Raw genomic sequence first — 14440 nt, forward strand, 5'->3', positions numbered from 1 at the left:
TCTGCTCCTCCTAAGGCTTGGATTCCAAACCCAATCATCATCTTGGTCACCCTCCTCTGCACACATTCCAGCTTGTCAATAGCCTTCTTAAACTGTGATGCCCAAAACTGGACACAGTATTCCAGGTGTGCTCTGACCAAGACAGAATACAATGGTACTATGACCTTCCTTGATCTGGACACTAGACTTCTGTTGATGCAGCTGCTGCATCACACGGTTGACTCATGTTAAGCTTGTGGTCCACTAAGGCCCCAAGATGCTTTTCACGTGTACTGTTTACTTGCTGCTACTGTTTTCTTGGTTTTACGTGGCTTTATGTTTGCCTGTATTTTATTTTTGTTTTTAAACTGAGCTGCCCTAAGAGCACTCATGTGCTAAAGATGGAGGAAATACATAAAACAGAATAATAATAATAATAATAATAATAATAATAATAATAATAATATACTCAGAGATAGACTGCACCTGCACATTCTGGCTCCATTTTACTATCATGACAAATTCAGAAGGAGAGATTTGACACAATAAATACATCCGTCAATAAATTCAAATTAGATTTAATTGTCCCTGAGATTACCCAGAGCAGCTGACTTGGAGGTCCCTTCCAGCTCTGATCGTGTACAGAAGGCACCTCTCTCTCAGAGTTCATTTTTCATTATTACTACAATGTCAGAATGCATAACTGACAAAGTCAGGAATAGATTTTTATGAACTAATTCAACATGAAATAAAATCACTTGCTGCCCTCTGGCGGCAGGAGAAAGAGAAAAAATTCCACATTGTGAGTTGAGTTTTTAATTTTCTTTGCTCTTTTAAGCATATTCTTTGGGATTGCTCTTTGGGTCTGCTCCAGCAAGACTCTCCTGATGTTCTTACTTTGGAGTAGACATGCACAGAATTGCAACGTCAGACCTCCGTCTCACCTTAGCTCATGGCAGCAGCTTATTGAATTGCTGTGGTTAATTGAATAGGTCACATAACAGAGATAGGTAGCCAGGAACCCGTGTCTGCAGCACACCCTGGTGCCAACTCTGCCTCCGTGTCTGCTACGGCAACATCAGTAAAGGACCTAACACAGTCATTTACAATATCAGGACGTTGTATTCACCTACTCACCCTCCAATGTTATAAGGTGCCAACATCTGCCAGCAATGCCCTTCTGCATTCTACGCAGGTCAAACGTGATACCAGTTGTGCAAAAAAATCAAATGGGTACAATTCTGACATCACATCAGAAATGGCAGTACCCCAAAAATGGTGGAACAGGACAACACTTTTAATTTCCCAGACTACACTGTAACTCTCCTTAGATGTGACCATCCTGCAACAGAGATTGCACTATGAAACCAATGAATTCCTCCAACAGTTCAATGCTATCATGTGTGGATTGAAGCAGGACAATGGGCTTTTAAATCACACTAAATGTGCTAACTGGCATATTAGAAGTCTACATTATCAATAAATTTTTATTTTTATTTTTGTAAATGGCCAATGTTCATAACCTAATGATGGCCACCTGTAATTTCTGGCATTTCAATTCCTCGGACCTCGCTGTTGACAACTCCCCTACCCCAACCCCACAGATTAACATTCTACGCATCAAAGGAGGTGTGCTGCGGACTGGAAAATTAAGACCACCATACATTTGCAAGGCTGCTTCCAGGCAAGAACTGAATACTGAAAACCAGGCATGGAAATATCACAAATGGGCCATTGGTAAGTTTAAAAAACAGACAAATCAGATTCCCCCCAGAAAATATGAATTAAAGCACAGAGGTGGGGTAGGAGATGGGTTGTTATTTTGATGCCAATGACATGAATGGGCACTTTTAAAAATGTACATGCTCAGGGGCACCAGTACCAACACCTCTCTGGGTGACCCTTGGACTCTAAGGTCCCACAATACTGTTGCTTGTGCTGCAACATGACTAGCACAATCAGAGCAAAGGAAGCTTCCTTTTTACCATGTCAGACCTCTTATCACCTAGCTCAGTAATGTCTACACTGACTGGCAGCCGCTCTCCGTGATTTCAGAAAGAGAGTCTCTCCCAGTCCTACCAAGAGATGCTACTGGAGATTGGAAGTGGGACCTTCTGCATTCAAGGCAGATGTTCTGCCACTGAGCTATGCCCTGTCTCAAACTGTTCTTGCCATCTGTTTGTCTTGAGACAATCCCCGTCCAGGGATTAAGTCAAACAGAAGTGACCTCCCCACAAGCCTGAGCAGTGTGTATGGGGGTCCCAGGCTCCCCAGCTGACAACACCCTGCTCATGGCCTTGCTAACAGTGGTCCAAAGGAAAGCAGAGCAAAACATTTGGCACCAGCTTGGCTGCAGGAGTTGCTGGAAGGAGGCGTACAGTGGTACCTCGGGTTACATACGCTTCAGGTTACAGACTCCGCTAACCCAGAAATAGTACCTCAGGTTAAGAACTTTGCTTCAGGATGAGAAATCGCATGGCGGCAGCAGGAGGCCCCATTAGCTAAAGAGGTGCTTCAGGTTAAGAACAGTTTCAGGTTAAGAGCAGACCTCCGGAACGAATTAAGTACGTAACCAGAGGTACCACTGTACAAGGCGCCATCCAACCGCCTTAGGGACTTCACTCTGTATTTGTGTAGGGTTTAAAGGTGAAGGTAAAGGGACCCCTGACCATTAGGTCCAGTCGTGGCCGACTCTGGGGTTGCGGCGCTCATCTCGCTTTATTGGCCAAGGAAGCCGGCGTACAGCTTCCAGGTCATGTGGCCAGCATGACTAAGCCGCTTCTGGCGAACCAGAGCAGCGCACGGAAACACCATATACCTTCCCGCCGGAAGGTATTTATCTACTTGCACTTTGACGTGCTTTCGAACTGCTAGGTTGGCAGGAGCAGGGACCGAGCAACGGGAGCTCACCCCATCGCAGGGATTCGAACCGCTGACCTTCTGATCAGCAAGTCCTAGGCTCTGAGATAAAAACCCAGAAGTAACACTGAAAGTGGCCAAGTTTTCTGCGGCCGCGATCAAGCGGAGGGCATTAGCTGTAAAAAAGTAAAAGATCTGACCCCTGGATAAGCCCCCCCCCTTTTTTAAGCCCATACATATACTGTAGTGCAGTGTTTCCCAACCTTTTTTGGGCCAAGGCACACTTGTTTCATGAAAAAAATCTCGAGGCACACCACCATTACAGCCCCGTGACGTCAGCGCGCAGCGTCACGCCGGGAGGGACATGAATTGCTAGCAAATTACATAATCACCTCCTTGAGGGCTGCCTCATCTTCTCCGAAGACAGAACCCCATTAATTAACAGCACAGACTCACACCATAGCCAAGACGAGGGGGGGAAACCTCAGTCATGCACAGTCATGCACATGTGGGGGCTAAATGAGGACGAAGACCGGGCAGAGAGCAGGGTTCAAATCACCCCACCTGGCCAGGACAATCCCTGGGTGCTCCCTTGGGCCACTCGCCTGACCCACCTCGCAGGGCTGTTGTTGCGAGGATAACACGGGGAGAACCACGCGCGCCCCCGGGAGCTCCTTGGAGGAGAAAGCGGGCGATGAATGCAATGCACGAAATATATGAGAGGCGACCAGGTTTTGCAGGTGAGGGGCCCCCGCCAGCCTCCGCTTCCAACACCCGGCGCAACAACGCCGAAGTTTCCCCCCGGGCTCGGCTTGGGGAGCAGCGCTGCTCCCCCCCGGCTCCCCTTCGCCCTCCCGGCTCTCTCTGCCGCCCACTGGGGACCCACCTCACCTGCCAAGTCCGGAGCGCCGGTGGAAGTTGCATGCATACATGCAGGGCGCCGCATTGCCATTGCATTGCACTGCACTCCATGCAACGCCTGCACGCATGCATTGCCTTGCACGCCCGCCAAGGGGTCTCCCCGCGGTCCGATGCGTCCCCTCCGGCGCGGATGCGGCATTGCAAAAATTAAAACCCCCCGACGCAGCCCTACCTGGGGGGCAGCCTCCGCCTCCGCCGCTCCGCCTCCGCGGGGATCCCCGGGCTCCATCCTGCCGCCCGATCTCCGTGGGGGCGCAGGCAGGCTGCGCGGGGTTTGCGCGGAAGAGCCCCTGCCCGCCCGGCCGCCGCCGCCGCGCTCATTCCATGGCCGGGGGAAGAGCGCTTCAAACAAAACGCCCGGCCCGCCAGGCCACGCTGGGAAACGTAGTTCGCGCACCCCACACGGGCGCGGAGCCCAAGGGCGAGGGGACTACGGATCCCGGCAGCCCCCGCGCCGGGGACGGAGGGGGAGAGGCCGGGTGCAGGGATGGAGGGACGGGTGGGCGAGCGAGTGAGTGAGTGGCAGCCGCCAAGCCTTGGCCGAGAGCCAGGAAGGGCCTCCCCGGAGGAGGAGGGAGGCGCAGAGGGGGAGGGAGGGAGGGAACCCCAGGGGTCATCTAGTGACGGCGCCCCAATCGAAAATTTGACTTAAAAAAAAAAAATCTTTCGAATTTTTTAATTTTTCCCGCGGCACACCAGGCAACATCTCGCGGCACACTAGTGTGCCGCGGAACAGTGGTTGGGAAACACTGCTGTAGTGCATATATGAGTGTGTGTGTGTGTGTGTGTGTGTGTGTATGTGTATTGTTTTTATGTATAATTTTACAACTTTTAATTGACACCATCATTCCCTTGTAAATTATTGCTGCCTTTTATGTTTTTTTTCTTTTCTTCTGGTCTATGACCGTAATAAATTCATTCATTCATTCAGTCCTAGGCTCTGTAGTTTACGCCTTAGCTTTTTCTTCCCCTAAATGTATCCTGCAGGACAGCAGTGCTTTAGGAGTTTACCTTCTCCTAAACGGGCTACCTTCTCAGGTGAGCAAGCCCCATCTGCCCCAACTACCCCCTAGAATTTTTTTTTTTTTAATCTGCTTGGAGCCTTTAAAGGGTTTAAAATTAAAACAAGGATTTTATTACGTATAGCATTTCCTGGTCTACTGCCTGCTAACAAGAAAAAGCATTCCATTAAAAAAAAATAATCTGTCACGGATGCTTTAGCTGAGATTCCTGCATAGCAGGGGGTTGGACTAGATGACCCTTGGTGTCCCCCCCAACTGAATAGTCATATGATTCTATGTGGTTTTATTTCTCAAACAAATATTGAGGCACGTGGTCATTCTGCGCTGTAAGTCCCTGGCTCATTTAAGACTATATTTATTCTTAATAAGGACGAAATTCGCAAGCGAAAAATATTGTGTGTTTTTACAAAATAAAATTGTAAATTGGATTTTGTATGAGTTAATATATTATTATTCTTTTGGAACTGTGTTGCAACTTTGCACGCGTCTTTCCAGGCTGTAACGCTTTATAGTTATTTCCCACCCACCCCTGGGTTGCCTTTCTTTTTGCTAACAATAAAAAACATTAAAAAGGGGGGGAGCAAATGTGTGTAGCTTCAGAACACGTAACTTCAACTCCTTAAGTACTACAGCATATTTTTTATAGATATAAAATGCTTTCGTATTTGAAAAGGGCACCACTAAAATCGATCGGACAAAAATTAAAGGCTTTTGCTGTTGTCTGCTTCTCCATACGCGAGATCCTTTAACCGGCCCGGGCCTGACGTCGCACTCGCGTACGCCTCATGCCCGTTGCCCAGGCAACCAGGCCGCCATCTTCCCCGGGCGCTTCTTGTCCCCGCCCTCGAAACCTCTCCATTGGCCAAACCCGGCTTTCTGGACGGACGGAGACTTGGACCAATCGCAGCCGTCCACGAACACGGAGCTTCTCATACCTCCTTGCCCGCCCTCTCCAGCGGAGGGAAGGTTGGCGGGGACTTACAAACAGATTGGCGGGGCGGGATAGCCAATGGAAGACCTTGTCCGCTGAAGGCCTTGTCCGCGGAGGCGGGACAGAGGGAGAGGGGCGTGCGCAGGGGCCAATAAGAGAGGAGGGAGGAGGCTAAGGGACGGCCTGGCCTTCCAATGGGCGGAGACGAAGTAGAGGAACTGGAGGTTGGATTGGAGGGAGAGGAAGCGATGCGCCAGGGGCGACAGGAGGGAGGTAGGAGACGGGGGGGGGGCTTTGGGGGAGAGGGGGGCTTTTGGGGGGGAAGAGTATTTGGGGTTTTAGGGGGAAGGGGTCGAAATGTGGGAAGGGGATTTGGGGAAGGGGGTTAAAATAGTTATTAAAAAAAATATGGGGGTGAGCAGTGGGGCTGCCCCTGTTTGTGTGTCGGGGAGGGAGGGGGGAAGTGGGGCAGACTTGGGGGTCAGGAAAGGGAAGAGAGTGTTGTGTGGGGCGAATCGTCTCGTTTGAGGGGAAGAGGGAGGGGGCACAGAGGAGGCAGGAGGGAGGGGGCCTCGGGCCTCGCTGGTGGTCGGGGGGTCCCCCATTCGTTTGGGAGAAGGTAAAGTGGGGCGTGTTGGAGGGAAAGCTAGGGAGGGAGCAGAACTGGGAGAAGGAATTTTTTTTGGGGGGGTGCCAGGCTGGGTCTTGGTTGAGAAGGTCAAAAGAGGGAAGAGTACTGTATATTTTTTTGGGGGGGTGTCTCTAGTGGTGGGTAAGTAGGTGGGTGAAGTTGGTGGAGAAGGGGAAGGTTGGACGTGAAGAGAATGGAGAGATCAGGTCATCTCTCATGGATGTTTCAGCTGCAGTTCCTGCACTGGAGAGGGTTGGGCTAGATGACCCTGGGGACCCTCACAACTCTAATAATAATAATTATTTTTATTTATACCCCGCCCTCCCCAGCCAAGGCCGGGCTCAGGGCGGCTAACAAGCAATAATAAAAACAAGTTGAATGAATACAACTTAAAAACTAGATTAAAATACAACATTAAAATATTGAAATATTAAAATGCAGCCTCATCACAGGAGGAGAAAGGAAAAAGAAACAGTCCTGTGATTCGGTAGTGGCAGTAGGGAGATCGAGGGTGGTTCTTGGTGGCTCTGCCCTAGCTTGATGTTCACGGTTGGTTGGATGGATAAATGTGTTTGTTGTTGTTGTTTTTTGAACTGAACACTTTATAAATTTGCCACTGGGCTGGTTTGCATACTCAGCCTTCAGACTTCCTGCCTGCAGAGAAACAGAATGGCTGTCAGGTGAGCAGGCTCAGATGCTGTTCAGGTGGACAAGTAGACTGTACAACTTCTGTGGGTTTGCTCACCAAGCTAAGTTAAGGCTGACCTGTCACAAGCAGGGACAGCTGGCATTGGACGGCCTCTAGAGGCGAAGACCTGCTTTGCATGTTTAGGTATGAAAGTCCTGAAGTGGTAGACTGGACTGTGCCACTTCGGTTGGTTCATTTTAAAATGCTCCCCTGTCTAAAGAGCTCTGTGCCAGATGATCGTAGTCATCTAGTCCAAACCCCTGCAATGCAGAAATTTCAGTCTAAAGCATCCACGACAGATGGCCATCCACACTCTGCTTAAAAATCTCCAAATAAGGAGAGTCCACCATGTCTCGTGGGAGTCTATTTCCCTGTCGAACAGTTCTTATAATCATAAAGTTCTGTATATTCTTAGATGTTTATAACTGAGAATTGTAGGGTTGGAAGGGGTCCCAGGGGTCATCTAGTCCAACTTGAATCCATTGTTTTGGGTTTTACCCTCCAGAGCAGGAGAAAACAAGCTTGCCCCATCTTCATGTGACAGACCTTTAGATACCTGAAGATGGCTATCATATGTCCTCTCAGTCTCATCTTCTCCAGGCTAAACATACCCAAGGCCGCGGGATCACATTCATCCAGTGCTTTACCAATTGCACTGGCTCCCGGGGGAGTACAGGGTCAGGTTTAAGGTGCTGGTTTTGACCTTTAAAGCCCTATGCGTCTTAGGACCCGTGTACCTACGGGACCGCTTCTCCTGGTATGCCCTGCGGAGGACCTTAAGGTCCACAAATGACAACACTTTGGAGGTCCCAAGTCGCAAGGTGGTTAGATTGGTATCAACTAGGGCCAGGGCCTTTTCAGTACTGGCCCTGACTTGGTGGAACACTCTGTCAAATGAGACTAGGGCCCTGCGGGACTTGACATCTTTCCGCAGGGCCTGCAAGACAGAGCTGTTCCGCCTGTCCTTTGTTTGGACTCAGTCTGACCCTTATGTTTCCCTCCCCTTATGGTTTTGATTTATGGGCTACTTTTAAAATGAGGCTGCATTTTAACCTGTATTTTAAATTGGTTTTCCCCCCCTATTATGTTTTTACTGTAATTTTACTGGTGTTAGCTGCCCTGAGCCCAGCTCTGGCCAGGGAGGGCAGGGTATAAATAATATTATTATTATTATCATCATCATCATCATCATTATTAACTGTTCCTCATAAGGCTTGGTTTCCAGACCCTTGACCATCTTGGTCACCCTCCTCTGCAGATTTTCCAGCTTGTCAGTATACTTCTTATATTGTGGCGCCCAGAACTGGACACAGTACCCCAGGTGTGGTACAATCCATTCTACCACCTCATTATTGTACATGGGTAGGCCTACACTAACAGTGCCATGAACATTGGACACTACAGCCTAAGAAAATGGGAAAAGGGGGATTCGAGTGGCTGGACAAGACAGGTGGCGATTGCTTTTAAATTGTAATTTGCCTAGCAGGTTGTAGAATCGTAGAATTGTAGAGTTGGAAAGAATCAATCTAAGTGACTTCCAGTCAGGTTTAAAAACATACAAAAATGTTTTTTAAAAACCGAAAACAAATGGCAACAACCACAGACTCCACAGAAAACATAGAAAAACAAGCAATTGCTCAAAATAACACTAATGAAGCTATGACACAGTAGGATCATATTCAGTCAAATATCAGGGAGAGGAGAAATGTTTTAACCTGGTCCATGTTGGTGTCAGGCAAGCTTCACTTTGGAGAGGGTTCCACAGGTGAGGACCCACAACCAAAAAGGTCCTCTTCCTTTTTTATTTCTTCTGAGCCTCTTTCTGAGGGAAAACTCAGGGAAAGGTCTCTGGGGGATGATCTTGGGGTGTGAATAGAGTCATGCTGAAGGATGGTATTTTGGTTCAGAGAGAAAGAGGGTAGCAAGAGGGCCACCCGCATGATGCTTCTTTGGCAACTTACCCATTTCCATTCCTAGGTGAGGCCCACAAGAGAAGGAATGTGCCTCTTGCCCTTCCCTGAGGCCAGATGAACCTTGTATCGATGGCAGCTGTGGTGGCAGTGGCAGAGCCAGAGCTGAAATGGGTGTCCCTGTGGCTCCGTGTCCGCTGGGCGGCGGTGCTGGTGGTCCTGCTGGCTGCACTCCTCATGTTGCTGCTCCCGTTGACGTCCGTGGAAGACCAGTACCATGCCTTTTACAAGAGCTTGTCTTTGCTGAAGAGCAAGCTGGGATTGGGCTACACAGGGATCACCACGTACACAGGGCAGACGACGGACCTCAGCGTGACCTCAGGTGGATTGCAGCTGCTGGTGTTGAAGCCCAAAGCCTCCCAAGGTATGGAAGGGGGATGGGGAGTTTCTAGGCTCCAATAAATCTCTGTGTTGATAGAAGTTCAAGTCCACACAACAGGGTGAGCTCCTGTTGCTCTATCCCGGCTCCTGCCAACCTAGCAGTTCGAAAGCATACCAGCGCACGTAGATAAATAGGCACCGCTGCAGCGGGAAGGTAAACAGTGTTTCCATGCGCTCTGGTTTCCGTCATGGAGTCCCATTGCACCAGAAGTGGTTTAGTCCTGCTGGCCACATGACCCAGGAAGCTGTCTGGACAAACGCCGACTCCCTCGGCCTGAAAGCAAAATGAGCGCCACAACCCCATAGGCACCTTTGATTGGACCTAACCATCCTTTTTTTTTTTAACCTTACTACTTATTATTATTATTATTATGACAATTATTTTATTAATCACCTCCTAAACTGCTACAGTGGAACCTCAGTTGTTGAATGCCTCCATAGTTGAGAATTTCGGCTTTCAAACGCCGAAAACCTGGAAGTAACTGTTCCGGTTTTCGAACGATTTTCGGAAGCTGAACGTGCTGCGTGGCTTCCATTTTGAGATGCCCTATTGTATTGAGGCTTCCGTATTGAGTTTTCGGTTTTTGAACGTTTCGGAAGTCGGTCTTCTGGAATGGATTACATTCGAAAACTGAGGTTCCACTGTATCTCAAGGTGATTTATATATAAAATAAGTAAGAACAGTTTAAAAACAATGCATTTAAAATAAGACTCAAGGCAACAAATGGACATTCATGGTAAAAACCCCTTTATCCAGCTGGGACAAAAATGCCTTTCAACTCTTTCTGGAGCAGGTGCCTGTCATATCTCAACAGGAATGCTGTTCTACAGATCAGGGGCCACCACACTAAAGGTCCTGTGGAGTGGGCTTCTGAGTTCTTAGGAACTCGCAGAAGAAACACTCTCACAGTGATCTACTGGGTGTGTAAGGGATAAGTAACCTGGTCCCGAGCTATATAGGGACTTAAAACAGCACCTTGAACTTGTCCTAGAAGCAAATTGACAGCCAGTGCAAATCCCGCAAGCAAGGTGGTTTATTTGTAATATTCTGTGGTATATTTCTATCCCTGCATTTGATATTTGAAAAGCAATAGCTCATGCGTTAATAGTATAGTGCAACTTCAAAATACAACTTCGCCCCACAGAGGTTAAGGAAGTTGGAGTGAGTTGAAAAAGTACATCAGATGCTAAGACAAGAAGGCTCTTGCAATAATCCCAAGAATCAAACATCACATAAAGAACAGCAGTTCCAGCATCCATACTTCCATACAAAAAGAGCTGAGTCTTTGAATAACCAGGTAGACAGGAGGGTAATGTAGCAGGCTGGAATTCCTTTATCACAGCTCTCATCATCCTTAACTGTTGGCCATTCTGGCTGGCAGCGATAGAAGCTGGAGGAAAACAGCAGCTGCAAGGGCCATGGGTACCCCACCTCTGCTCCATAGCACACCTTTCTGCAATGCTAACCCTGGTTGCTTTGTTTCAGAGGTCAGGTTAGAAGCCAGAGCAGCCCTGAACCAGGCCCTGGAGATGAAGAGGCAAGGTAAAAGGGAGAAAGCCCACAAGCTTTTCTTGCACGCCCTCAAGATGGACCCTGATTACGTTGATGCCTTGACCGAGTTTGGCCTCTTCTCTGAAGAAGAGAAGGACATAATTCAGGCTGACTACTTGTATTCCAAAGCCCTGACCATCTCCCCCCGTAACGAGAAGGCTCTGATCAATCGCGACCGGACTTTGCCCCTCGTTGAAGAGATTGACCAGAGGTACTTCAGCATCATTGACAGCAAAGTCCAAAAGGTCATGTCCATCCCAAAAGGCAGCTCGGCTCTCCGCAGGGTGATGGAAGAGTCTTACTACCACCACATCTACCACACGGTGGCCATCGAAGGGAACACCTTGACGCTTTCTGAAATACGGCACATCATCGAGACGCGGTACGCCGTTCCCGGCAAGAGTCTGGTGGAGCAGAACGAGGTCATCGGCATGCATGCCGCCATGAAGTATGTCAACACCACACTGGTGTCCAGAATTGGGTCTGTGACCCTCACGGACATCTTGGAGATTCACAGGAGAGTGCTTGGCTATGTGGACCCAGTAGAGGCTGGGAGGTTTCGGACTACCCAGGTCTTTGTAGGGCACCACATCCCCCCGCACCCTTGCGACGTCGAAAAGCAAGTGCTTGAGTTTGTACAGTGGATCAACTCCGAAGACGCCATGAGCCTGCACCCGGTTGAATTTGCCGCCTTGGCCCATTACAAACTGGTCTACATCCACCCCTTCGTAGACGGCAACGGCAGGACTTCCCGCCTCTTGATGAACCTCATCCTCATGCAGGCGGGCTACCCGCCCATCACCATCCGCAAGGAACAGCGGGCGGAGTACTACCACGTCTTGGAAGTGGCCAACGAAGGCGACGTCAGGCCCTTCATCCGTTTCATTGCCAAATGCACCGAGACCACTTTGGACATGCTGCTCATAGCCACAACTGAGTATTCCGTTGGGTTGCCCGAAGCACATGGCAGCACCACGGTTTGCAAGCAGACCATCCCCGTCAAAACCCGAACATGAATGCCAGTGTCGGGGTCGGAACCCGCTTGGCATTATCAAACACATGACTACCGGCACTTTCTTTTAAGCATTTCATTTATTTAAATAAGTTTTAAGTTAAATCTGGGGAGGGGGGCAAGAATATTTCAATATTTATTATTCCCGAGATACATATATTTTTCAGTTTCACCGGCTTTATTATGGAGAGGGGAGCAGGGCAGCGACCTGAGGTGGATTCAGCCAAGGACATCTTTGCAAATTGACATCGCTGTGTTTAAGGGAAACTGTTCTGCAATGGACTTCTCAGCCAGCGCTCATTGGGCAAGAAAAACCTGTTGTTTGTTTGCCTAGGACATTCTGGCTGAGGGGTCCCTTCCAACAAAGCAGTTCAGTTTGGCTTGAAGGCATGGTGATGCCCAAATTCAGTGGCAGAGGGGGGGGGGGATGTATTTGACTGAATCCACCCCAGGCTGTATTTCAGATCAGGGAGTGGCTAACCAGTGGTCTCTAGGTGGTGTTAGACTCCAACTCCCATCAGCTCCAGCCAGGACATCCCATGGCCAGGAACGATGGGAGCTGTAGTTGACCCACAGAGCCACAGGTTAGCTACCTCTGCTTTTGACTGCCTTTTGCTTTACCCCATTTTTGTGTCAGTTTGTATTCCAAACCTGAAACCCAACGTATTTCCCCTTTGCCCCGTAACTGTGGGACCTAAGTTGTTCCTTCTTCATAACACAGGCTTGCCTATTTAGCCTTCCCTGCCCTTCAAATATTGGGGGGGGGGGGGGGGGAATACAACACTCCTGTGAGACATTTTGATTGGGGCACTGAAAGGATACCACAAGTAATTCTGCCAGTGCTGGAGCCTGTTTGGAAAACACAATTTGATGATGCAGCAGGGAAAACCTGGGATATGTGGGGGATAAGGAAGGTTTGCTGTTCAAAAGTTGGACCCCCTGTGTACATACATGTACATGTATGTAAGAGCCCTGCTTTGGTACTGTTCACTTGTACAGAGTTGATTTCATGACCTGGCGCATATCCACTATTTTTTAAAAAAGGTATCTAAAGAAAATTTGAACAGATAACAGATCTGTTATCACCCCTTTTTGATAGCACTTTACAAATTCACTTGACTTGCCAATAAAGAAATGGTGCTAAGCATTGCACCCGATTTGCGAAAGACAAATTTGTACTTGAGTGATATGGCTAATATCCAGCACTTAGACATACATGCAGTATTAGCGGCAGAAGAGTGGAGTCTGAAAGCATTTGCCCTTTTCTCCATCTCACACCTCATTCTCTGCTCCTCTATCTACTGTCCTAGTCTTCCCACTGAAAAACGCGATCATACAAAGCACTACAAAATAAATGTATTAGAATTGAATGGATCAAATTTAAGAAATCAAGTACACTGAGGTGCCAGAAGGAGAGTAATCTACAGGGGTCATCTGTGCCTTTAAAGCACTGCCTAGATGAGAATATACTGATCAAATAGTATGTAGCAGGAGCTCTGCCTTTACCGCAGCCTTTACCAGCCTGAAGTCTGCCAGATGTTTTAGGCTGCAACTTTAATTCCAAAACTCTTAAATGCAATAAGGTTGATAAAACTTTTAATAACAAATATGAACTATACTGGGGACGCAGGTGGCGTGGTGGGTTAAACCACAGAGCCTAGGACTTGCCGATAGAAGGTCGGTGGTTCGAATCCCCGTGACGGGGTGAGGTCCCTTTGCTCAGTCCTTGCTCCTGCCAACCTAGCAGTTCGAAAGCACATCAAAGTGCAAGTAGATAAATAGGTACCGCTCCGGCAGGAAGATAAACGGTGTTTCTGTGTGATGCTCTGGTTCGCCAGAAGCGGCTTAGTCATGCTGGCCACATGACCTGGAAGCTGTACGCTGGCTCCCTCGGCCAATAAAGCAAGATGAGTGCCGCAACCCCAGAGTCGGCCACGACTGGACCTAATGGTCAGGGGTCCCTTTACCTTTTACCTTACCAGCCTGAAATCTGCCAGATGTTTTAGGCTGCAACTTTAATTCCAGAACTCTTAAATGCAATAAGGTTGATAAAACTTTTAATAACAAATATGAACTATACTATGCCTGGATAGGCTTGCTGAAATAAGGTTTTCAGCAGACACAACTTCTGGCTGGCTGGGGCTGATGGAAGTTGTAGTGCAGAACATCTGGAGGGCCCTACATTGGCAAGGGCTGCTATATGGCATTGTGAATTAAGCATTCTCTGTTGCACAACTCTTTTTGAATAGTACTGGAGTGCTATGCACTATGGCAAAGATGGGCAGAAGGAAGATTAAGATCTGCTGGTAGTGTTCTGGCTATTTTGCAGATGGGCAAGGTCTCTGTCTTCCAATAATAGGGACAATTTTTGCACCAAAATAAGGCTTCTGAAATTAAGAAAACCAATAGTGAACTGTTCAGTTCAGTTCTGGTACTAAAAATGAATTCTTTATTTCAAAATGTGCTCAGTTGCATTGTTCTAACTGTATGACTT

The 14440-nt window shown here is 48.3% G+C and overlaps 1 protein-coding gene across 3 annotated transcripts; it reads left to right on the forward strand.

Annotated features, from left to right (window-relative positions):
• The first annotated feature begins 5883 nt into the window (after window positions 1-5883).
• FICD (FIC domain protein adenylyltransferase) lies at window positions 5884-13118 on the forward strand. Of its 3 annotated transcripts, none has more exons than XM_083512427.1 (3): window positions 5884-5985; window positions 9009-9365; window positions 10869-13118. In XM_083512427.1, the coding sequence occupies exons 2-3, from the start codon at window positions 9059-9061 to the stop codon at window positions 11948-11950; spliced, it is 1389 nt and encodes a 462-aa protein (XP_083368553.1). In that variant the 5' UTR covers window positions 5884-5985; window positions 9009-9058; the 3' UTR covers window positions 11951-13118. The 3 variants fall into 3 exon arrangements, with proteins under 3 accessions (XP_083368553.1, XP_083368555.1, XP_083368554.1); XM_083512429.1 differs by lacking the exon at window positions 5884-5985 and adding an exon at window positions 6259-6331; XM_083512428.1 differs by lacking the exon at window positions 5884-5985 and adding an exon at window positions 8219-8796.
• The last annotated feature ends 1322 nt before the right edge of the window (window positions 13119-14440 follow it).

Source organism: Podarcis liolepis (genome assembly GCF_965112155.1).
Source record: "Podarcis liolepis genome assembly, chromosome: 7".
NCBI classification, from domain to species: Eukaryota; Metazoa; Chordata; class Lepidosauria; order Squamata; family Lacertidae; genus Podarcis; species Podarcis liolepis.

Bases quoted from the DNA above. Each gene is read 5' to 3' on its own strand.
- FICD (XM_083512427.1), top strand. From the start codon at position 9,059: ATGAACCTTGTATCGATGGCAGCTGTGGTGGCAGTGGCAGAGCCAGAG. The intron at 9,366-10,868 runs GTATGGAAGGGG...GCTTTGTTTCAG, and splicing joins GAAGCCCAAAGCCTCCCAAG to AGGTCAGGTTAGAAGCCAGA.